This window comes from Anguilla rostrata, chromosome 7 (genome assembly GCF_018555375.3).
Source record: "Anguilla rostrata isolate EN2019 chromosome 7, ASM1855537v3, whole genome shotgun sequence".
Taxonomy (NCBI): Eukaryota; Metazoa; Chordata; class Actinopteri; order Anguilliformes; family Anguillidae; genus Anguilla; species Anguilla rostrata.
This window is the reverse complement of record NC_057939.1, coordinates 12,191,409-12,215,865: the sequence shown is the minus strand read 5'-3', so window position 1 is coordinate 12,215,865 and position 24,457 is coordinate 12,191,409. Positions and strand designations below refer to the sequence as shown.

General features: G+C 50.0%; 1 protein-coding gene across 21 annotated transcripts in view; it reads left to right on the top strand.

Moving 5' to 3' along the window:
- The window catches only part of plekha5 (pleckstrin homology domain containing, family A member 5), a 166,202-nt gene that overhangs the window by 134,961 nt on the left and 6,784 nt on the right, over positions 1 to 24,457 (top strand). For 9 of the 21 annotated variants that reach the window (XM_064342830.1, XM_064342829.1, XM_064342831.1 and 6 more), the window contains 14 exons: positions 783 to 902; positions 2,575 to 2,628; positions 4,503 to 4,583; positions 9,600 to 9,662; positions 11,887 to 11,967; positions 12,782 to 12,931; positions 14,168 to 14,269; positions 16,637 to 16,748; positions 17,460 to 17,503; positions 18,463 to 18,651; positions 19,569 to 19,689; positions 20,316 to 20,431; positions 21,893 to 22,102; positions 22,984 to 23,139. In XM_064342830.1, the coding sequence (XP_064198900.1) occupies positions 783 to 902; positions 2,575 to 2,628; positions 4,503 to 4,583; positions 9,600 to 9,662; positions 11,887 to 11,967; positions 12,782 to 12,931; positions 14,168 to 14,269; positions 16,637 to 16,748; positions 17,460 to 17,503; positions 18,463 to 18,651; positions 19,569 to 19,689; positions 20,316 to 20,431; positions 21,893 to 22,102; positions 22,984 to 23,139 (1,599 nt within the window). The remainder of the gene's footprint in view (positions 1 to 782; positions 903 to 2,574; positions 2,629 to 4,502; positions 4,584 to 9,599; positions 9,663 to 11,886; positions 11,968 to 12,781; positions 12,932 to 14,167; positions 14,270 to 16,636; positions 16,749 to 17,459; positions 17,504 to 18,462; positions 18,652 to 19,568; positions 19,690 to 20,315; positions 20,432 to 21,892; positions 22,103 to 22,983; positions 23,140 to 24,457) is intronic. The other 12 variants (XM_064342852.1, XM_064342833.1, XM_064342836.1 and 9 more) reach the window with 7 other exon arrangements.

Below are 24,457 nucleotides of genomic sequence, written 5' to 3'. Positions count from 1 at the left end.
TTCACTCACTCACGGATAGTTTAACTTTAATACACCCACACACATACTTGCACATGTACGAAAGAGCTCTTTCACACAAGTGGACGCAAGTGTATGGTTTCATAATTTTCAAACAGAGACACACACACACTCACACACTCTAGTGAACATCCTTTGTATCCATCAAACGGCACAATGAGGCTGTGTTGTTCAAAATGCAGAGTCTGATGTACTGATCTGATCTGACCAGCTTTGGCGGCCTCTGCCAGTCACGTGTCAGTCATGCCAAAGCAGGGAAGGACCAGGGGTACAAAAGGGTTTACTCCACTGTGTTTACGGTGATAGAGCAACTAGGCTTCTGTATCAATGGCCAATACAGGGAGGTCTATAAAAGCACATGTTGACTGTTAGAGTGGTTGGGGGTGTACTGATTTGACCGTGATTTGTGAATAACGGCAGTCTCTGATGTATCGGTACCGACGCACAGGGCTGTCTCAGGCCTAAGTCCAGGTTATGGGTGTGGTGCGGGGGGCTGAGTGTGAGCAGAAGGACTGCAGTGAATAGAGGAAGCCGGCCGATGGATGTTCCTCTGATCTGGGACCACAGACAGGCTGCTGCACCTCACAGGCCTCATCTACGGAGAAGACGCTCGTCATCAGCCTCAAAGAACCACAGAGAGAGCCTCTGCCCCCGCCCAGCTCCACCCCCCGGGGGGGCGGGGCATGAGGCGGGGTGGGAGGGGCGTGGGAGAGGAGGCGCGAGGCCCCGCCTAACCCGTTGTGTCCCCTCCTGCGTCCCCGCAGCCCGAGGAGCTGACGCTGCTGCTGATCAAGCTGCGGCGGCAGCAGGCCGATCTCACCAGCGTCCGGGAGCACACGCTAGCGCAGCTCATGCAGCTCAGTCTGGACACCGGCAACCCAAAGGTCAGCCCCCCCCGCCCCCCCGCCCCCGGTGTGTGTGCCACGCCACGCGCCGGCTCCGCCCGCTCCGGCCTCTCGTCCAATGGGCTCGCTGCTGGGCTGGGCTGGGCGGGGCTGGGCAGGGCAGGGCTGGGCGGGTGTGCAGGGGGCTTGTGGTGATCGGGTTTGGGCCACTTCTCTGCTGCATCATGAGGGAAGAGCCAGCTTGTTTCTGTATTAATTGGTTTGTTTTATTTTTTTGGTTGTTGGGTGTTATTTTGTAATTTGTTTTTATTTTTGCATCTTCTAGGTGTTATGCATTGGTCAAACTTAAAGCATCAACTTTCCAAATATAATTTACTAATGACCGTTAACCCTTGAAGAGCAGAAAAACTGTGGCCATATTCATAAAATAATCATCAGCTGATGTGAAATCAAACGGTATACTTATAAGCTTTTTGCGTCATCTTTGAATTTCTTTTCTGCTAACAGATATTTTGAAGTTTGTGTTCTCTGTAGCAGAAACTGTGCTGAACTTGTGAATATGGCCCATTGTAAAGTAATGAAGGTGCAAACTTACAGTTGTGTCTCTTGTGAAGCCTGAATGGTCACTGAGAGATTGACTGTGGGGATTGGCCTTCTGGAAATGACATGTTATGTTTGCATGGCCTTATAATTGATTGTACATTAAGACCGGTGAAAGTATCAGACATGGGAGTGAAATTGCGGGGGGTGTCTGGTGTTCAAGGGTTAATGGCTTTGGTGCACGTGGGGACCTCCGCTGCTGGACACTGTGCATGTCACGCAGTGCCAACGGCGGGCCTGTCTTGCTCAGCGTCATTCGGCCTATCCTGTGCCTTCATGAACGCAGTACGTGTGAACGCATCTGTTCGGCTCTGCGCTTGTGCGCGAAAGACGCTTCGCTTTGGATTTGAATCCATGTGTTTTATTTTATTTTTTTCCGTGCAATTTTGTTTTTCTTTTTTTTTTTTGCGTTCTTATGTTGATATTGCCAATGTGTTGATACTGCTTTTTTGTAACATTTTTGATCTGGTGCTTGAGGCTGTGCACAGCCATTGCATATTGGGGCGTGTGGGTTTGCCCCTCAAATCCACTTCCTGAGTCAGTCAGCTGGTTGAAGGTGCACTGCGTAGTGTTGCATGGCGGTTGTCATCCTGTTTGTTTGACACCGTGTGTGTTACCGCTGATGAGGCGTGTTCAGCGGCATGTTGAGCACGTGCTGTGTGACGTTAATGGTAGCAGCCTTCCTACCTGCCACCAGTATGAGTGCATATGTCTGGAGCCATATAGGGATCAGAGGACATGAGCATGTGTTTCAGACGCTATTATTTCAGTATATTCTTTCCTACTATCTGAGCTGACTCTTATACTCTGACTGTGTGTGTGTGTGTGTGCGAGTGCGAGTGCGAGTGCGTGTGTGTGTGTGTGTGTGTGTGTGTGCGTGGGTGTGTGTGTGAGTGCGTGTATGCGTGTGTGTGTGTGTGTGTGAGTGCGTGTGTGAGTGTGTGTATGCATGTGTGTGTGTGTGTGGTGCGTGTATGCATGTGTGTGTTTGTGTGTGTGTGTGTGTGGTTGTGTGTGTGTGTGTGTGTGTGTGTCGTGTACTTGTGTTTGTGCATCTGTGTTTGTCTCTGCTCTCTCTCTCTCTCCTCTTCCCCACTGCTGCGGATGCTAGAACGAGATTCTGTCCCATCACCTCCAGAGGAACCTCATGTATTTGGACAGCCAGGTGGGGGAAAGCTCTACCGTCTCTGCTTTGCCTTGCGCATGTCAGACACTGTCCCAGGCAGGGGCTCCTTCGAGCTCTTTAACGTCCCTCTTCTCCCCCCGGTCCCCTGAGAGAGCTCCAGGAGGGGACCCGCCCCGCCCGGACCAGGCAGCTACAGCAGGGCTTTACTCTGCCATCCTGTTAATCCTCCTCCTCATTTTCCCTCTCTGTCCAAACTGCATTCATGCTGATCTAATGGCTGAACCCCAGCGCCCCGCTCCCTCCTGCTAATGCAAACCTCCCCGAGCCTCTGGCTCCCAGTGTCCTCCATTATAAATTATTTATCAGAGAATCTCCTATGGAGTGGAATTATAGTTCTATATCCTAGCAACAGCGATGACAATGAGGCAGATGCCAGTTATGCATGGTTTTGCAATAACAAAGCTAACACTGTTTATTGAAATGACTTTGCAGCGGCGGTATTGGCGGAAATAATTGTGGCTGTCCTTTATTTATTTGAGAAGCAGGCCTCGAACCGGTAATTACACGCAGTAACCGAACAACAGGGGCAGTGGCTGGTGGATGTACTCTAATGCATTGCAGTATCTCGATATTAATAACCCGTTTCAGACAAGAAGGCAGACTCTGGTATGTTACATATTTTTAAAGCGGAACAAAACCTTGGAGTAGTGTCATTTTGTCCTCTTCATTAAACCTGCCCCAGTTATGATAATGTGGATTTATCCTTTTATAAAGCTTTAAGATAAAGACCCCCCCCCCCGCCGCCCACAGCCGCCGTCACATCAGTAGCGCAGGCCTCACATCTGTAGCGCTGTGTTAAGATGCAGACGGTGCAGGAGAGGTGCGTTGCGGGGCGAGGCCGTGTTGGCGAGCGCGGGCGTCTGTGTACACAGCTGGCGGAGAGCAGGAGGGAGCCGCGTGGAAGCCGGCCCACGTCTCTCGCCCTGTCATTACTCTCCCACAGAGCCCAATGGGTGAGGGGGGCGGTGTGGCCACTGGGCTCCTCCCTGGTTCGGATGCGTCAGCTAGGGCCACATCACAACCGCACGGTTTCCAGATGCCAGCTCACTCGGGGGCAAATGAGGGCATTTACCCTCTGTGAAACCCCCCCCCCCCCCTTTTTTTTGTTACTTTCATCTCCCCCCTGCAGGCTTGCCAGGACCGGCTGGTCTATTGATGGCCCTCATGTTGATTTTTTATATTTATGTGTATGTCCTCGAACATCACATACATGAATTGTACATGGATGTCGTGTCTTTGCTATTTAAGCCATAGTAACCTTAGATATTTTTGCAGTTGTGATAGCATGCAGGTTTCAGGACAGCAACTCTTCATGCTTGACCAGACGGTATAATCGCAGTTGCCTTTTGGGGGAAATTGTGTAATTTTTTTGGTGGAAAACCTTAACAATTTAGGGGGGGGAAGTAGCTTAAATTATTTAGGCTTCTCTGTTTGTGAAAAGGTCATTATTGACATTTCCCACAAAACAACTTTGTTTCACTTTTTCTTTCCTCCTTTCTGGGGCTTTTGATGACAATTAGTGCTCAACAGATGTTGTGTTTGAAGCTCAGTGTGGGACTAATCCCCCTCTTTGATAAATCTCATTTCATCGGTTGTCTGAGGACTGCAGACCCCAAACTCTTATACATACAAATTTGGAAAAATGTGTTTCTGTTCTGCTTTGATATGGGACGAGGTCATCCTGGTGCCGGGAATCTGCGGAGGTGTGCTTGCTGTTAGTTCCACTGTGTGATCTAGCGCTGAGGGAGACAGAGTAACTGTTACTGTGACGGTGCTGTCTGTGGAATACCAACTGACGCTGTGTGCTCCTCCTCCTCCTCCTCCTCCTCCTCCCGCCCCGCGATCTGCGATAGATGAAGGAAAATGAGCCCTTAATCATCATGAGTCACACAATGATTGAGAACTCGGCGCCAAGGCCGCAACTGTACCAGCAAGTAAGGTCTTGGAAAACAAACGGCTTCGCTTCCACATTTTTAATGTTTTATTAGTTTTCGTTTTTGTTTTTTGTCATCACCTCCCCCGCCCCCCACCAAAAAAAAAAGAAAAAGTATCCTGTTTATTTTCCTTTTTGTCATTGATATTGTTTGTCGATTTTTCGAAGATATTTCCTCCCAGCCTCTCATGACATTTTTATGGGTATCCGTATCGTATTGGAGCACATGTTATCTCATCCATCGCTTTATTTCTCTCTGCCTCTCTCTCTCTCTGTGGAGCGAGGTCTGAGGCGATGTGGGGCATGGCTTCTGACATGTGTGCACTCACCAGCTCACACGCCCTGGCTGTAGAATGGCTATGGATGGGGGGCTCCATGTTTAGTGTCCTGTGCTGTGCTGGGTCAGCTTTTATATCTCCTCTGCCGAGTCTGCGCTCCTCATTTTGGGGGGGTGGGGGGGGGAGGTGAGGTCATTCGGAGCGGCCGGTCGTGTGGTACGCCGTTCGCCCTGGCTCCGCCCGCCACTCCATCTGTCCGGCCGTGAACCGCTCCCGCGGGGCCCGAGTGGGAGGCCGGCGGCCCCAGCCTGGCGGAAAGCGCTGTCCGTCACAGGTGTTTAAAAGGCAGCGCGGAAGCCGGCGCTCAATCACGGCTAATTGCCCCTCCGGGCAGGCTCAGGGAAATTCCCCGCCGTCGTGCTCGCTGAAGGATTGTCAGTGGAACACTAAGTGCCCCGTTTAAATTGGACGGGATTAAATTAAAGGGACGGCGAGGTAATTTAAGCCCTATCCCCGGACGGATCAGCCATCCCGCAGCCGATCGGGCCCGGTGCCCGTGTGGAGCCGGGCCGGCCCGCTCCTTTTCCCCAAAGTGTAACACGAGGCCGATCCACCCGCTGCAGGCAGCTCCAGCTCCTAAACCTGGGGATAAATACCTCCCCAACCTCCCACATCCCTCCATTTTCATTTCCTGTCCTGTTCTGAGCCCGAGAAGGCCCGGTATGAGGCGGGTCCATCAGCGCCGGTCTGCAGTCACGCTGGCTCCAGCCGCGCCAGCCGTTGCCAGGGGACTGTAATCGGCGTGACGCAGCTGCGGAATCAGCGGCGGCAGTGGCGGCGGCCATTTCAGATGTACCGCCGCGCTCCGATCCGCCCGCCCGTCTCCGGCTCCTCGCCCCGCCCCCGAGGTCTGCAATTAGAGCAGCGAGTGAGCAGTCACGTTATGAAAAGACTGTTTAAAAAGAGAAAAAACCTGCCTCATTCTTGGCAGGGATCTGACGGACTGCTTGTAAATTATAATATGCCATCTCATTGGTGAAATGTCAATACGCCACACCCCTGCTCCCCACCCCCCCAATTTTCTCTCATCAAACACCGACGAGCCATTTGTTGCCCGGTTTATTGCTTTGTGACTTTTAAGGTGCTTAACTGCGCTTTTTAGTGCAGAAGCACCATAAACTCCAGTTAAAGCCCCTTCCAGGTTCCTGGGTCAATCCTAGTCCTGGCTGCCTTTTAAATGCCTCTGGCGCTGCATCTGTGTCTGCAGTGTTTTACATCACAGCTGTTCAGACCTGCCCTGATCTCTCCATAAAGATATCAGTTATTTTTCCCCACTACATCCTAATCAACCACCCCCCCCCCCAGTAGGAGACATTTAGAATGTGATACAATTGTGACACTTTTCTCAGTGGACAATTTTCACATTAAAAAAGATAATGTAGACTCATAAACCACAGAATGTTCTGGAAATGCTTTCAGGATAATATACATACTTCTGAGTAGCTCTTGCAGTAGCAGTCCACTTTGTATTTTTAGATGAAATTGCAGATGCACTTGTGTTTCTTGTAACCCAATGGACCTAAACACCGGGGTAATGAAATGATAATTGAATTAGCTTTTTTTCCCCCCATTTGTCAGCACAAGGGTGGTAATTTAATCTAGCTTTAATAGTACATCACCAGGAGAACCTGTGATGTAACCAGTCTAGATCCCGTCTTGGGCTGCCCTGCCCCTTCACAGTAAAACACAGTGAAAGAGAATAATTAAATATGGGCACATGGGCACACGTGCGCAGATAGATCTGCCGTATGCGCAGATGCACACAGAGCCTGCGCAGATAGATGTGCTGTATGTGCAGATGCACACAGAGCCTGCGCAGATAGATGTGCCGTATGCGCAGATGCACACAGAGCCTGCGCAGATAGATGTGCCGTATGCGCAGATGCACACAGAGCCTGCGCAGATAGATGTGCCGTATGCGCAGATGCACACAGAGCCTGCGCAGATAGATGTGCCGTATGCGCAGATGCACACACAGCACGCAGCCGATGGCCTATGCAACACCAAGGTGGCGCAGATCGATGTCTTTGCTGTCTTCCACAACCTGCGCTTTCCTTTGTCTCACTCTCTTTTCTTCCCAATCCCGCTCTTCGTACTGTGTCCCGTGCTGGCAGATGCAACAGAGCCCCAGCTGTGTCACTGTATGACATCACGCACTGACACAGAGCTCGCCAGCATATGTCCGTCACCGTCCACACGAGGCCGGGCCGCAGATAGATGTGCCGTATGCGCAGATGCACACACAGCACGCAGCCGTGGGCCACTATGAAACACCGAAGGTGTGGCGAGTCGTGCTTTTCTGTCTTTCTCTTCCACTTTCTCTCTTTTCTCTTTCTGTCCTCTCTCTTTTTCTTCCCATCTCTCTCTCTCTCTCTTACTCGTGCTCACCGTGCGTGCAGAGGCGATAAAAGACCCCAGCTTGTGTCACTGTATGACATCACTTCCTTGCCACTTTTGTAACCACGGGTGTAAAAGTGCTGCAGCTCGCCCTCATACCGTCCCGTCCCGTCCCGACATCGGCAAGGCGCTGGCCGCACCTCCATCCGCACCTGAAAGAAGTGTGTCTGAAAGGCAGCCATCTGTGTCCCCCCTTCCGCCCCTCACACCGCGCCGAAACCCTGTGGTCCCGCGTGCGGTCTGCATGTTCACTGTGGAATGTGTCCCACACGCTTGGCAAACGGGTCACGTGTCTGTGCTGTGGGTTTTATTTATTACACTGAAAAATGTGTGCGTGTGTGTGTGTGCACTTGTATGTGCGTGCACATGTTGTGTGTGTGTGTGTGCGTGCGTGTGTGTGTGTGCGCACGTGTATGTGCGTGCACATGTCGTGTGTGTGCGTGCGTGTGTGTGTGTGCGCACGTGTATGTGTGTGCACATGTCGTGTGTGTGTGTGTGTGCGTGCGTGTGTGTGTGTACGTACACGTGTATGTGCGTGCACATGTCGTATGTGTGTGCGTGTGTGCTAATTCATATATTGGATTACTGATATGCATATGCCCTAATCTGACTAAACCTTGAATCAAATGCACATGAATTGAATTTGTCTTTGTTCAGATAGGGGGTTGCTGTGCAGACACGCGTGCACCAGTGCGATTCACTTTAAGGGCAAACGGAGAGGTTTTAAAGATTTAAGAGGTCAATTTATGGACATGTTTAAGAGGAGGTAGGGTATTGATGGCTTTAATATATTTTAACTTGGGCACAGTCAAAGAGAGCAAAGAGTCCCTATGAAGCACCTGCTTGACTTTTTTACCTTTAGAAGGCCATTTTGAAAGAGGGGAAGGGACACTTTTGAAGATGGGAGGAAGGTACTAGCTTCTGGACTCACAAGCGACAGCCCTCCCAAAACCCTCTATAAGATAAAAGAGAATCACAAAAGTTTAAGTGCTGGCATGAAATTTGCTTTTATATAATGCATTGAATGTCAGTCTGCCTTAGTCTGGAGGACTTATTTTTAAGGAGCTATGAAGGCACTTTACTGGACCTGGGAGGGCATTGCTTTGCGTTTTCCTGCCTCTAAGACTGGAGCAGTGTCAGCCCACAGACAGACTTAAGAGCGGTGCGGCACAGAAGAAGTGACAAGGGCTTTATTTACTCCACATTGTACTGAGCTTAAACGCCCCTCGCCTGCTGCAGCGTGTCTTCAGATACTCCCACTGAGATAAGAAGGCAGCTCTCTCTCTCTCTCGTATGAGATTGCTGAACTCACCGCATCCTCAGCTTCGTGTGTAGGCAGGCGCGTGGGCCAGTGGAAATCACTCGTTTTGTCGCTGAAAGACCTGCGCAACGCACACGTAGGCACATGCAGTTATTCACTCACACCGGTGCTGAAACAGTGCTCAGAAGTGCACTTTTTAATGCGCTTTTGTGCTTCGTTTTAAAATAATACTCGTATTTGTATCTTGTATGTGTATTTGCCACAAAATGAGTGGATCCTGGCACACAAACTTGCACGCACACACGCATACACACACTCAGTCAGTCTACCTCTGTCTCTCACTCTGAGAATGTGAGTACGCTGTTTTTACCTTCAAGCCCTCAGGTATCTTAAAATCCAAAATAGGCTCCTTATTGCAAGTTATGTAAATAATTAATATTTTCTCGCCATGTGCTCACCCACCATCACATCCGTCACCATGGTAATGGCTGACTCGGGTAAGCAGGAGAGATAGAACAGTTGCCGCTCTGTTAGCTTACACTGTGTGTTTGTGTGTGCGTGTGTGTATGTGTGTGTGCGCGCGTGCGCGTCACAACCGTTCTTACACGTTTCGTTGTTAAAATGAACGAGGAGCTTTTCGGCATGGATACCTACTGTTGTAAAAGTAAGGAACAGCATTCTGTAGAAACGTTATGATTCAATATCCCTTTAAGAGCAGGTGACAGAGGAGGCTGAACACTGTGACAGATACACAGGGAAATTCACACGCTTAGACAGAGCCTGGCCTAAAGCCCTACCCCACATTTCTGTCGAAGCGCACGCTAAGTCATCACCTGTTGCTTTGGAACACCCATTTGACATGGTTTCAGCGCACGGTAGATGGATGTCCTCAAACACAGAGCTTCTTCATAGCGCCGCATTGGAGCCTTTCACTGTAAAACACTGGGCCTGCGTTTCATCTGGCGCATTGCGTTTTCTTCTTTTGTTGTTTTGAATGACTCATTTTCACTCGCTCTTGTAGGTGACCCCGGATGACTACAGAGACAGCTCCTATATTTACCGACCGGAGGAGTTGGACATTGACGTAAGTGTGTGCAGGTGAAAGCCAAACATCTGCATTTTCTAACTTTCTTATTATGTTAAAAGGGTTTTGGTTCTCTGTACAAAATTATTGGGTAAAATGTAGAAGTTTACAAATCCGGTCAGCTTAATTTTATACTTTTATGTACGCTAGGTTTTGATCCCCCTGCCCCAGTAAATATATGTGTTTTTACAGACTAAACATTCTTCCCAAAATTAAAGGATGTTTTTTGTTCGATTTGGCTGCACCAAGTATACTAGCAGTTTTCCTAGAAGCTGAACTTACTTTGTATGTGTCATTGCGTCCCTTCTTGGATTTGAGGATAGAGGAGACATTTATGCAATGTTGGCCGTGACAGTAGCATCCCCTGTTGAATTGTGGTTTGCGTGGTTATGGTTTTACTGCATCCAGCCGTCAGTGGTCGTGTTTAAAAGATCTACTCAGGAGTGAAGAGGCCCAAATAAAGCTCCATACCACTTCTCTTCTCGGGTTCATGGATAGTGGAGGAAAAAAAAACATGGTTGATTTGCTGATCCACAATTTTTCCCACACAAAAAAAAAATGGTGGAAGAAAATGTGTGGAAGGAGAAATAAGCAGGATCAGAGAATGGCTGATACCATATTATGCAGTATTGACAGACTGTACAGTAGGAGAGTTTAACAGTGGTCACGCCTGCGCACAGCATGCTACACCTTTGGAACACGGACATCTGCGTTTTTACACTACTGTAGTTCACACTGATAAAAATTACTATTTTGCCGTAATACACCAACTCACAATTATAGCACAATAACTTTGTTGTTCATAATTTCATTGTGGCGCTGTACCAGAAGTGGAATTAGTGCAATGGAATAAGCTGCGAATAATTTGATGGCGTTCTGATCAAAACAAATGTTCGCCACACAGCGTATTATTTTTAAAAATCTAGGAGTGATTTCTGTTTTAATTTACTCATATTGCGTTAACTGAAGCTAGCTAGAGCGTGACTTCTTGTTTTTGACTTTTCATTCAGATTAAGCACTTTCTCTCTGAATCTCGCCAGGCTGCCGACGACTGTGTAAATATTATGACCAGTAAACAACACAAATGTCTGACACCAAAAGACGATTGGATCAAAGAGACAGGAGTAATTATTTTGTTGTGGTTCAAGTCTGGGTCACTGCCTGTTATAATCTTTAAAAAAAAAAAAAAAAAAAACCTTGGAATATCTGTTTAGAACACCGTGTATTTTTTTTCCTGCTTTTTGTCTCTTTTCTTTTTTTCTAAAATCTTGGACCACTGGTTTAAAATAATTGGGAAAGTAATAAAAAGGTAGAAAAAGACATCTTCCTGCTTGATGAAACGGTTATCTTTAACTGGTCTGCTGTAAAACACTTTAATGTAGCAGCGTTCTTGCCCTTAATGGCCTGTAGATGCATTTTATATCAGGTGAGGGGGGATAAAAGGTTGAACTTCCTGTTCTCAGAATTGAATCAAATTGAGTCCGGTACTCTGCCATGAACTCAGAGTACATCCTTAAAGTTTATGTGCCATTTTCTGTCCAAGAGGAATCAGGCAAAATGAATTCCAAGAACAGAGAGAGAGAGAAGTTTGTCCAGTTCAGAGGATTTGACAGTTCTGTAACCACATGGGAGAGACAGTGTGGTCATTTCCACAGTTTACCAATTATTCTGTCCAAAGGCAGCCCCTTTCCATAGGGAACATGATAATAACTGCCTGTCAGCTTGATACAAGCTGAGATTGTACGGAGCTATTGTTGCTTTGCTTGAGTATTAAGTTTAAATGTGACCTTACTTACAAAAACACACCATAGACTACTTTTAGGTGGATTTTATTTTTGAGTCATAAGGTAACTGACTTGCTAACTTAGTGGCATGTCTACATGATATATTGCTTGTTTATTTAGTGGCTGACTCGTTCTCTGTAGCCTATTTAGCTAGCTACAATACTGAGGTAGCAGTGAAGCAAAAAATGAAAGCTACCAGTGACATGACTAGCTGAAAGCTTTATCAATCTGTGATGCTATGATTGAAATAATAAATTATACAAGGCCAAAAAAGCAACAGAAAAGACTGCAAGATTGGTTATTGGTATTGCCACAGCTGAACATATATAATACCTCCTTTGGCTTTCCAATCGCAAAGCACAAAGCGTAATTGGTGAATGTCTACAGTGGCCACATTGTCTTGCTCTTGACCTCTGACCTCTGTCCCCTTGGGTGCCCAGGCGAAGCTGAGCAGGCTGTGTGAGCAGGACAAGGTGGTTCGGACGCAGGAAGACAAGCTGCAGCAGCTCCACAGAGAAAAGGTATCTGGCTCTTGCTGTTATTCAACACCACATCTGCAGCTCTTCAAGGGCAACGATGTTTTTGTAATGTGGGCCTATTTACATTTTCTCCTCGGGCTTAGAAATTAGAGAGGGGTGGGTTGTTTGTGTGGGTTCACCATTTTTCCTCTGGGCTTTCGTAAGCAGTCATTAGCACTGCTTAATTAATCTGTTATTTACCGCAGATAAACCTTGGTCTAAACCCTTATTAAACTAGATTTTTGGTGCATTATTCTCGGTGGACTTGTTTTTCAGTGTGAGATTGGGCACACAGGCTGGGCGTAAGATGATCTGCACTGATTCTCTGGATGAGATGGAGAAGTTTGGCCACTCAAGTAAAAGACGTTGATGGCACTTTTTAGCAGAATACGCTCTTTTTACTGAAGTTGTTAAATATTGCCCAAAACTGTGTGTAACTGTCTGTCTGGCAGACCCAGTGTAGTGAAATATGATGAGTAAAATAATGTCTTCTGCAGGAAGCTTTGGCTCGTTTTGTAATGTTAGGTGAAGCACTACAGTGTAGCAGTTGTTACATTTTCTGAACAGTAATGGTGGAGTAATGGTGGAGTAATGTGTCTGTGGTTGCGATGGTGCTGGTTGAGACGCTGTGATGGGCGTGTAGGTGTTAATAATCTTGCGATGGTATTAATGTACCAGTCGTCGGGGTGGTCGTGATGGCGGTGCTGTGAAAGTGTGGGCGTGTTCGCGGAGGTGATGGTGTGTTCGTGGGGGTGTTGGTGTGGTCGTGGGGGTGCTGGCGTGTTCGCGGAGGTAACGGCGCCGCTGTCGTTCGCAGCACACCCTGGAGACGGCGCTGCTCTCCGCCAGCCAGGAGATCGAGATGAGCGCCGACAACCCGGCGGCCGTGCAGAGCGTGGTGCAGCAGAGGGACGTGCTGCAGAGCGGCCTACTGAGCACGTGCAGAGAGCTGTCCCGCGTCAACACCGTGAGTCGCCTCGGGCTCGAACACCTGCACACACACACACACACACGCTCACACTCACACACACACACACACACACACGCTCACACTGACACACGTACACACACACACACACACACACACACGCACACACGCACACACACGCACACACTCATACACACACACACGCACACACTCACACGCACACACTCACTCACACACTCATACACACACTATCACACACACACCACACACAACACACACTACCACACACCATACACACACTCACACACACTACACGAGTATGACTCACGCACATTCAGGGCCATTCTCAGACTTGCGTATTCATCTCAATCGACACGGAGATGAGCTGCCTTTCGCGTGGCTGCTGGGATTTAAGCGCTTGTGCTGCACCCCAGGCATGGCAGTGCTGTACCCCAGGCATGGCAGTGCTGTACCCCAGGCATGGCAGTGCTGTTACTCTGCTGTTAAAGCACTAACAGCAGCTCACCACACTCCAGTCTAACATGGAGGAATCTTAAGCCACACCTTCAGCATGGCAGATCAGCGTGTACCTGAGGACAAATGCCGATTTTTAACAGGTCTCGCTTTCGTTGTTTTGTGAAATCGCGGCTGCTGAGCTGGAGAGTGTTTGAAAATGAAGCCGTTGTATTATATTATATTAGTTCTCTCTGGCTTCCGGTGCCGGAGCGCCAGTTTGCGCTGCTCTCCAGCGATGGCTAATCCCGCGCATTAATGCGCACCCGCGAGTGGCCCCGGGTTAAACGCGGCGGCCCGACTCCGTGCCCACCGTCGGCATGCTCGTAACTCAGACACCTGATGCTGCCGCACTTTCTGCTGGCTTTAACAGCGAACTCTTCCCCTGCGTCGAGTGCTTTGAATTAGCTTCATTTGACCATATGGAGTCTCGCGCAGCGTTTTACCCAGCGCTGGTAAACACGGGGTTGAATGTAAGCATATGCAGACGCCTCCCCTGTCTTATTGCATTACTGAAATCCATTTGGAGAGCTTGCGAGTGTTTATCTCTCTGTGAATGCTGTTCAGCCCCATGGTGGAGAGCTGGCTGTGTCATTCGTCTACTTCCACAGTGACCGTGACCAGCATGTGAATCCTAACAGCTTTTGGATAGCGCTGGCCTGAACTCCTGCTTGCTTCTTTCTCTACTGTTCTCTCTCCTCTTTTCCAACTCTCACTCCCTCCTTCCCACCCCCCCTCATCTCTGTCTTCACCCTTCCTCAGGAGCTGGATCGGTCCTGGAGGGAATATGACCGACTGGAGGCCGACGTCACTCTGGCTAAGAACAATCTCCTAGAGCAGCTGGAGGCGCTGGGCAGCCCTCAGGTACCACCCCCTGCCCGTCACTCAAATAACCCCCCCCAGGCTGCTCCCCAGTCCAGTACCTACCACACCCCTCAGGAACCTATTCCCCCTCAGTCCAGTACCTACCACACCCCCTCAGGAACCTATTCCCTATCAGTCCAGTACCTACTACGCCCCCTCAGGAACCTATTCCCTATCAGTCCAGTACCTACTACGCCCCCTCTAGAACTTATCCTTCCCCCCCAACCCCGCCACAGGCACCTCCACATCGCTGACATACCCGCAGACGTCCTTCGGTGCCTGCTCATCGCGCATGCGTTGGCTGTGGTTGAGTGAGCACGCACAGCTGAGGCAGCAGTATGTGCCGAGCCCTCCGTGGCTCCGCCTCTCCCTCTGCTTCAGCTCCGTGTGTGATTAAGCTCATCCGCTATCGCGAGGCTCAGGAGCACTGGAAAACCGGAATGTAGGCTGTGGAAGCAGCAGGTGTATTTCGATGAAGAATGCGGTGCGGAATTAGCTTGGAGACCTGACCAAAGGGACCAGAAGCAACATAAAGAGTGTTCAATCCTAGAGCTTCTATGGCCTGAATACAAAGCCAGGTTTGTGGGGTTACACGCAGTTATGCATGCCCTTGCAAATAATGCCCATTCAGCATCTGAAGCCACATCTCACAGGTGGTTAATAACCTTTTTAGCGCTCATTAAAGTCAGGAGAAAAGATGGCGAATGTGGCTAATGAGAGAGGGAAGGTCTTAATGAGAAAAGGAGGCGCCTCCTTTTTCTTCGCGGCGAAGTTCTAGAATATTCCTTGCAGACCTTTTTTTTTGGCAGAGTTAGGATTCGCTCTCACCTTCGGCAGGGCCTTTGAATTTGAAAAGTGCCTGGGCCCTCTGCGGCCTTCACGAACGACACGCTTGTCATCAAGGAAGCGGGAGGTAATTACCTCGCCCCACCTGAGGGGCTCTCTCCTATAATGGCACCCACCATTAAAAAGCCTTGGTGTTGTAATAAGCTTCTCAGAGAGGTAAATTTAAAGCACAGCTCCCGACTTCACACCTGAATGAGTCAATTACTCTCCCTCTCTCCCCCCCATCCATTTCTTTGGGATTTTTCTCTTCACCAGCGTTGATAATTAAAAGGGGGGGGAGGGGGAGCTGGGTCTCTAACTGCCTGCCTACCTCCTTAGTCCTCCACCGTCAGCATGATAAGAGTGGGGCGGCTCAGAGGCAGGGGGATTAATTGGAGAGCGCTGGAGACGTGCGTCTTCTTTCTCCCCGGCGTGTCCTTGCCTGGAGTCACCCTGGGTGCGGAGACGCACGATCGGGAGCGAAGAGCGGAGGTGGCGGGGCCCATCGTGGGCTCGGCCCAGGCCCGAGCTCCGCTGCAGGGGGCAGAGCAGCCAGCCACTGGGGCTCAGGCGTTGACCTGTGACTTTCCGTTCCATGGTTCCAACTGGGGCCCACATGATCACGGATCATTCTACAGTTCAAGCCTCCAGTTTATCCATGTAGCCTGAACCCACTGGAGTGTGTATATCAGGATGTGTGATTATGTGAACCACTTTGTGCCTGAGAATAGCACCATACACCCAACGTGTAGTATTGTCACCATCAGAGTATGCCGAGGCATGTCAGATCCACTGCCACTTTGCCATTATTGGACCAGACCTTGCTGTGCCAAGGAGAAATGTCCCTGTGTCAGATTTGTTTTTCCGCATGTCTGTGAGTGGATACATTCATATCATGTTATTTAAATATATTGTTTTTTTGAGCACCTGCTTGGTTTCCATGGTCATGTAGCTGCTGCAGGAACAGCTTTTATCTCATCCACTGTCTGAAATTTTATTTCTATGTTCAGCTAAAAAAAACACACACACATTGTCGGGAGAAAAATAGCATCCCTGCTTTGGGTTGAATCTCCGGAAAAAACATTATCAGCGATGACCCTCCCTTTTAGCCACGCCCACCCACTCGGCCCCTTCAGCCAGCTGAAGGTCCAAGACAATCAGGCGGGCTTAGAGAAGGGCTTTAAGCAGGAATTTAGCCCTGTCCTTGGCCCCATTTAAGATAACGGAGGTGGGAAAGCAGAGGGAATGAGGAATGAGTTTCACGATGACCTCCTCGCCCTACCTGTATCTGGACCAGCGGGACGGGGGCCGCAGCTGGTCTGTAGCTATGCCTACAGACGGGTGACACCAGGCCTCCTGACCTTAGAGAGCAGGACGGGGTGTGCGCAAACCGAAATGTCCTCCAAACAGGGACTCGTAAAAAAAAAGTTCACATGGTCCCTGGGGCCCTCAGCTTTGTGGGTAATGAATCACTGTGTATGATCTAATGGACTCAGCCGTGTGTGTGTGTGTGTGTGTGTGTGTGTGTGCGCGCTCACGCAGACCGAGCCCCCCAGCCAGCAGCATGTGCAGATCCAGAAGGAGCTGTGGAGAATACAGGATGTGATGGAGGCCCTGAGCAAGAACAAGCCCCAGAGAAGCACTGATAACACGGGTGAGTGGGCACAGGCTGCTTAATCCACACGCACGCATGCATGCATCGACCACACACACGCACGCACACGCACACACACACACACACACACGCGCACACACACACACACGCACACACATACACACACACAGACACACACGCAGACACACAAGCACACACACTCACCACATACGCACACACGCGCACTCACACACACGCACATACACACACACTCACCACATACGCACAAACATGCGCACACACACTGCTGCTTATTTGCCAGCCTGTAGTCATCCCCTGCCCCTGAATGCTCTGGCACTGCTTCATCGTACCCTGGCCATGTACCGCCTAGCAGGCCTGAGGCATTTATAACACTCAGTTATGATTAGCCTTACTTCCTTTCAGGTTTTTCTGTTTGCATGCAGAGAGCTAATGTAGCTGGGCAGGAGTGCTGGGTCATGCCTCCCACCCACATGCGCCACAAAATGTCCTCACTAAACCCTAAAAATGTCCTCACTAAAGCCTCGGAATGTCCTCTCTAAACCTTCAAAATGTCCCCTCTAAACCATCAGCCAGAATGCCCTCACTAAACCCTCAGTGTCCCCTCTAAACCTTCAAACTGGCCTCCTTACCGAGGTCCAGGGCTGACTGTTCAACTGCTGAATGTTTGTCCTTTTCTTTGGGGGTGAGAGTGAGGATGAAGAGTCATTGTCTTAAAACCTTCTATTTCAGGTTTCTTTGGCTCCAAACCAATTTCAATGAAGAATAAGAGTGAGGTGAGTGGTTCTTCCTCTGGTAAATGTATGATTCCACACACACTTAAAATATTTGCTGTCCGATTCACACTCACTTAGTTTTCTCCAGCTCTCAGTCTCTCTGATACACACATGTACACACACACACACACATACACACACATACAAAGAGGTGTGCTTTTGGGAACATATATGGGTAATTAACGAAGGAGCCATGTGGATTGTACATTATGGATTTCTCTCTGTTTCACATTGCATGCAAAACCAGGTTTTATTTACAAAGAGCTAAAGTAGCATCCCCCTTGCACACATGCGCACACACACACATGTTTACTAGAAAATCTCTCTAGGTGGCTTCAGTGTGTTCGTATCAGATTCCACTGTTGTGCAGTATTGTACACACGCACCTGTAGCATGTTTAGCACTGATGCCTCCTCAGCTGGGAACATGTCTTCTGTACCCGTCTGGATGTCTCTCATAGAGTGTTCACATCTGTGCCCTTGGACAAGCTTTCGTTAATGAGCAACCAGAGCCAGATTGGCCAGGGTTTCATCACTGTATTTGTTTGTAAGAAGTTAGCACAACTCTGTTACTGTGGATGGATAATTCCCTTGCTTTGATGGCTTTCCTAAATCAACTTCTAGCGAGATGTGACTTCTTTTTCTGTCTCTACTCCCATTGCTGGGCCAGATTTTCATTTTCCCGTCCGGCATAACTAATGAAGGAGCTGGCCAAGGTCCACGCCTGATTAATTCTGCCTCGCGGTCGGGCTCAGATACTGTTAGCGCGTCGCTATCTGGCCATTAATCTTCCCGCCTGTCCTTGGCGTTGCGTGCCTTATTTGGGCGCGGTTTCCTGTGAGCGGTGTGCGGTGTGTGAGTCATGGGCCAGCTCTCGATGTGTCCGTAGCGCTCGGATACGCGGCGGCCGCCGCGGGCCGGGGAGGGCCGTCGCCCTGAACCCTCTCTGTGAATCCGTAGGAAGAGGACCCCGTGCCCCCGCGGCCCCCCCTCCCCCAGTCTTATGACATCAGCGAGCGCCCCCCGGCGGTGCCGCCGCTGCCCTCCCCCACCGCCACCGCCACTGCCGCCGCCCAAACGCACGCGGGCCGCCCGCCCCTGCACCGGCCCGACGACAGGAAGCCGGGCCAGCGGAACGGGGCGCACAGCGTAAGCGCGTGATGTCATCGCCAGCTCCGGCTGTCGCTTCTCCCCCATTTCGTTCATTTAAGTCATCTTTTTGATTTCTTCTTTTTTTTCCGATTTGTGACATTTTTTTTTTTTTTACCCCCGTTCCTCATTTGTGAGAGGCACTCTTCCACCTGCCTGTTCCCTCCAGCCTCCCCTCGGAAATTTAGTGCTTAAGTGACATGGCATCATCATCATCATCATCTTTCTTTGATCTTGAGTTTGCTTTGTTGCCTTGTTTTTGATGGACTTGGATCTACTTGCAATTTCCGTTTCAGCCTAATGCACCATTATTCCATCTGTTCATCATTAGTGTCTTTTCAGTGGACTGAAGTGCTCTGATTGAGTTATTTTTTTGCATTGGCTTTCCTTTTTGTTTCCATCGGCATGAGGAAATCACTTGATGCTATTCGGTGTGCCCAATATTCTTGTGAGGCTCAAATTTCCGCCTTTTCTGCTTTCTGCAGATCCGTAACATACCCAATTGGAGAGCTCCCAGGAGTGTCATGTGATTTCTCTCCTACATTTACCACCTGCACTCAACGTACGCATGTCTATGTGTGGAGACTCACTCAGGTTGTGAGTTAGTGAGTGAGTGAGTCAGTCAGTGAGCCAGTCAGTCAGTGAGTGAGTGAGTCGGTCAGTGAGCCAGTGAGTGAGTCTCAGTCAGTGGGTCAGCCAGTCAGTGAGTGACTCTCAGTCAGTTGGTCAGCCAGTCAGTGAATGAGTCTCAGTCAGTCAGTGGGTCAGCCAGTCAGTGAGTGAGTCTCAGTCAGTCAGTGGCTCAGCCAGTCAGTCAGTGAGTGAGTCAGTGAACGTGCTGGCGAGTGGGTGAGTGAGCGAGTCTCATGCACACTCTGTCCGATTCCCTTAATGCTAATTCCTCCCCGTGCTCACAGGGGCCGGACTACAGGCTGTACAAGAGCGAGCCTGAGCTCACCACGGTGGCCGAGGTGGACGAGACCAACGGGGAGGACAAGTCCGAGCAGGCCGGCGACAAAGACCCCTCCGGCAGCAAAGGTACGCCGGCTCCACACCGCACCGGGAGGCGATGGGGTCAGATCCCGAGCGCAGCGCTGTTAGTGCTCTGAAGGCCGAGGTGCTTAGCGCGAGCCCTCTCAGTGAGCACGTGGCCATGTTAATGAAGAGCTGCTGTGTGTGCCCGAGGCTATCGAGGTCAGGGGAGCTCTACACAGGGTGGGCTGAGAGCTGATTGCACTCCGGGCCACTGTTTCATTATTTACACGCCTGCCTGTTTGAATGAGATTTCTCATGAGCAACTCTTTTCCTGCCTTTTTACTGCCGCTTTCAAAAAGCTGCAGACTTTTGAGAGTTTCGTTCTATTATCAAAAAAGGCGAAAAAATTGTTTTTGTTATGTAAATAAATGTTCTATATTTCAGTGGTGTCTTCCTCCTTCATGAGTTATTCCCTGCTAACCTTAGTCCATCTGGAGCTCTTACAGGACCTGATATAGAACTGGACACAGAGTGTTTCATTTTCTTTTTGCCATTAAATGTGTTGTTTTATATTTAATAGTTTTATTATTTTTTTTAAAAATTAGCAATATGTCAGCGCTGGCTGTCATAACAACCAGCACGGCAGTTAGGCAAAGAACAAATGTGGCTGTTTTTCTGTTTGCGTCCAGGCCTCTCTTACCCCATCGGGATCGTGCCCCCGAGAACGAAGTCTCCCATGCCCGAGTCGTCCACCATCGCCTCCTACGTCACCCTGAGGAAGACCAAGAAGCCCGAGCCGCGGACGGTGAGCGTTGGGCCCGCCCCTTCAGCACGCCTCTCTCTTTGCCATTGGCCGGTCTGGCAGAGCCGTGCGCCTGGGGGAGGGGGCTGAGTGCGGGGTGTATCGGTTAAAGAGCGTGGCTGGATCTGTAAGGACGCTGTTCCAATCACAAAGGGATGCATTGACTTGTGTTCCCTGAAGGATGCACTTAACCTTTACACAGCGGGATATTAACTACCGGAGCAACAGAGGGAACAGCGTTTAAAATATGAGTCGTTGTAAAACATGAGTCATCCTGGTTACGGGGGTCTGCTCAGCAATTATGTAACTTAACCAATGAGAACGGCTTTCTGCAGCGGCCGTGGCCACAGACTTGGCACGCTCCAGCCGAAGGGGTGAGTATTCATGGCCGTTTTTCTGTCCGTTCGGTCGCCTGCTCGTTTCCCGTTGCCGTTTTAAACGGCTCGAAATAAAAGCGCCAGGGATAATGAAGCGGCTGGGCTTGTGACTCACGTTCTCCAGAACGGTGGAAAATTAAAAGCGGTCCGCGGAGCACAGAAGTGCCTCTCCAATTTAAAACTTCACAACCGTGTAATTTGGGTTGCGCCACGCGCACAGCTTTCCAGGAGAGGAGAGGAGAGGAGAGGAGCGCGCGGTACGGCCTGGAGCGGCTGCCTGCCCGCTGCCTGCGGGTCCTGGCAGCCATTTTACAGCACGGCTGACGGCTTTGTCAGCTACATAAGCATTGCCATTAACACCATATCAAGCAAACTGCATATAAAGCATTCTAAGTGCTTTCATACAGTGCTGCGATACGTTAATGTCACATCATAAATGTGCTGTAGTGCATAATGAAATATAACTTAAACACGCTGAACTGCTTATAAGCTCACTCGTAATGTATGTGCAGGGAAGACCGCAATGTGTAACGTATCCAGAAATGCGTCATAGCAACCAGCCCTGCTCCCCAGCCTGCTGGTTTGTGGTCTGAGTAGATACCATGCTAGCTTCGAATAAGAAGAAAAGGCACATTTAGCAATTTCACAAATATGTCCTGGTTTCTCAGCTATGATGTGCTTTGCACTTTTGCACTCAGCTGGAATACACGCGTTGCTGAAATGTGTAAAATGAGATTGCAGGCGGAAAGGCTGCTCGCTGTGTGAGTGTACCGAGCACTGTGTGCAGCCGCCCAATTTGCATTTATAGGGGATTGACTACGGAACAAATTTGCATTGTAGGCTAACGCTTCACTGAAAAAAATTGCTATTGCCGGCAGCAGTCGTCTCTGTGGTTGTACTGTGGTTTGGCCTCTAGGGGGGGTGAATGAGCTCTGCAGGGTGTGTCCTGTGTGTTGTTCCTGCTGATGTGTATGTGTCTGTGTGTGTGTGTGTATGTGTCTGTGTGTGTGTGTGTCTGTGTGTGTGTGCGCATGTGTGTGTGCTCACGGGTTCGTGCATTAACGCGGCTCTTGTGCGCCCCCTGCAGGACCGTCCGCGCAGCGCGGTGGACCAGCTGTGCCAGCAGGACTCTGGGCGGCCCCGGATGAGCGTGGAGGAGCAGCTGGAGCGCATCCGGAGGCACCAGCAGGCCTCCCTGCGCGAGAAGAAGAAAGGCCTCAACGTCCTGGGGGGCCAGGAGAACTCGCCCTCCCGCACCCCCTCTTTCTCCAAGGAGAACCCCTTCCGCACCCCGCAGGTTTGTCCCGTGTGGCCCTCTAGGGGGCGCTGTTCCTGCTGCTTTAACACTGCAGGCCGCTGCTAGGCCTCCAGCAAAGTCTGCTCTGGGTTTGCTCCCTGCGTGCGTCTATCGTGAAAAAAAATGTCGCTTTTTTTCCTTTCACCTGCGGTTTTTCGCATTCGTTTATGAAGCGTTCCTTTACCTCTTCAACCTGGGAAAGGACTGCGCTGCTCTCTCAGCACATTACAAAAGCAGCATGTATCATCTTTTATCACCTCTTTCGGGTTTCTGGTCTGAGGTGCCATTAAAAGTAAAGAGCGTAGTCCGGGTTCCGCAGCCCCTTATGAGACGGAAATCCGTGGCGCTGCAGAGCCTACCTGGAGCGTTAATCATTTCATTACTGAGTTTTCACCTTCGGTGTCTGACGGTCCAGCACTGGCGCTTTGGTGATTCAAAGCCCCGTCTAAAAAATTCTCTCTGTGTGCTTACCCTGCAAGCCTGCCAAGCCTGCCTCAGCACTGACTCAGAGAGTTTGTCATGTGGCCCGCTCTCTCCAGATCGACCTTGCGTGTGCATCCTACCGTCCAGAGCCTCGTCTCCGCCTCTCTCCTCCTCTTTTTCCTTGTCAGAGACGTGAAGGGGAACGGGGTGAAAATGAGAGGGAAAAATCCTTTCTCGGCTTTAGTGTTCCAGCCGTTTAGCCTGACTAAGACTTGAGAAAAGAAAAACGATAACAGTCCCAAGAGCCAAAATACAGACTGCACACCACTTCCTGTTTGATGCTGAGTCTGTCTCTCAAAAGGGGGCTTTCAGAGAGCTGGACTGAACCCCATTCAGCGCTGGTGGGCTGTAGAGTGACTGCATTAGTGATCGCGTTTGTGGTGTGGCTGTTCTGGCAGAGCCGGAAGAGGGAGGAGGTGCTCTCCAGTGACATCCAGGAGCTGGAGGCCTCGCTGCGGGAGCAGGACCTGGTGAAGGAGCAGGAGACTCCGGCGGAGGAGATCGCCCGCCTGAAGGAGGGAGCGCTGCAGGAGAGCTTCAACATGGAGAGAGAGGTACTGAGGACCGAGGAGTATACTGCAAACACAGCAGCATACTTACACTCTGTACTGCACACTACATACTCACACTCTGTACTGCACACTACATACTCACGCACTGTACTGCATACTACATATACACTACACACAAACACTATATTACGCACTACATACTCACACTGTACTGCACACTACACCTACTCACACTGCTGCGGACTACACATACACACTGTACTATACACTCCATACTCGCACACTGTACTGCACTCTACACATACTCACGCACTACAAGCATAACTCACACAGTAAACACACCTCACACACACTACATTACAAACATAACTTATGCACTATACACAGATCACACACACTAGAAACATGATTTATTTAAACTGGCATACTGTCCATGTTCTCATAGTCACACAGTCTGTACCTAGCGTTAATAGTCCTTAAAGGATATTTGAAGATTTTTGTGTCCTTTGTTTTCCCTGTAGTCAAAGTAATGTAGAAATCAGTTAGATGTCTGTCTGTGTGGACTGTTGGATTACTTAACAGAATGAATCTGGCTGCTTTTATCCGTGAGATCCTTTCCGTCTTCCTCCCTCGCTCTACCTGTGTGAGCGTGCCCACTCTGCTGCAGCTCCCCGCAGTCCAGGGGCTTCCATCCCGCCATTAAACGGTGCGAAGCCTGTCCCCTGTGGGAAACAGACAGCCCCTCCCATCGCTTCTCTTAATGTTCTATTTAGCAGAGCTCCCCGCATTCTCACCCCCCCCCCCATGGGGGAACACACCGGCGCTTTAATACCCCACTTCAAGAACAGAAATGTTCTCCCGCGTTTCTCAGAAGGGACAAACGTACAGGCAGGCGTGGCGTGGTGCCGTCTGCGACCGGGAGCGGGACTCGCCGCTGGCCCCGCCCCCCCCGCCCTGCCCAGGCTCCGTGACGGGCAGCGTGGGAGCGGCGTATTAATAATAACCCCGCACCGCGGTACATACGGCCAGAGGGCGCCATGCCGCATCACTCCCAACATCCCCCGCCAGCGCCGGAGATAGGGCCCGACGCCGGCAGATCGATATGTAATTACGGCATCACGCCACTGAGCGCGCTCAGTAATTACCGCACGCCGTGCGCTTACCTGTGACTTACCACCTGCCACCCCCGCGGGGGAAATGGAACCACGTTAACACAATAAAGCACGCGGGGACAGGAGAGAGCAAATATAGACTTTTCACTGGGGCTGAAAATTCTGAGCGAGTCACCACATTGATTTCCAATTAAACATTCTATTACTGACAGTGCGCTGTAGCTTTGGGATTTACGGTATTGTAAAAG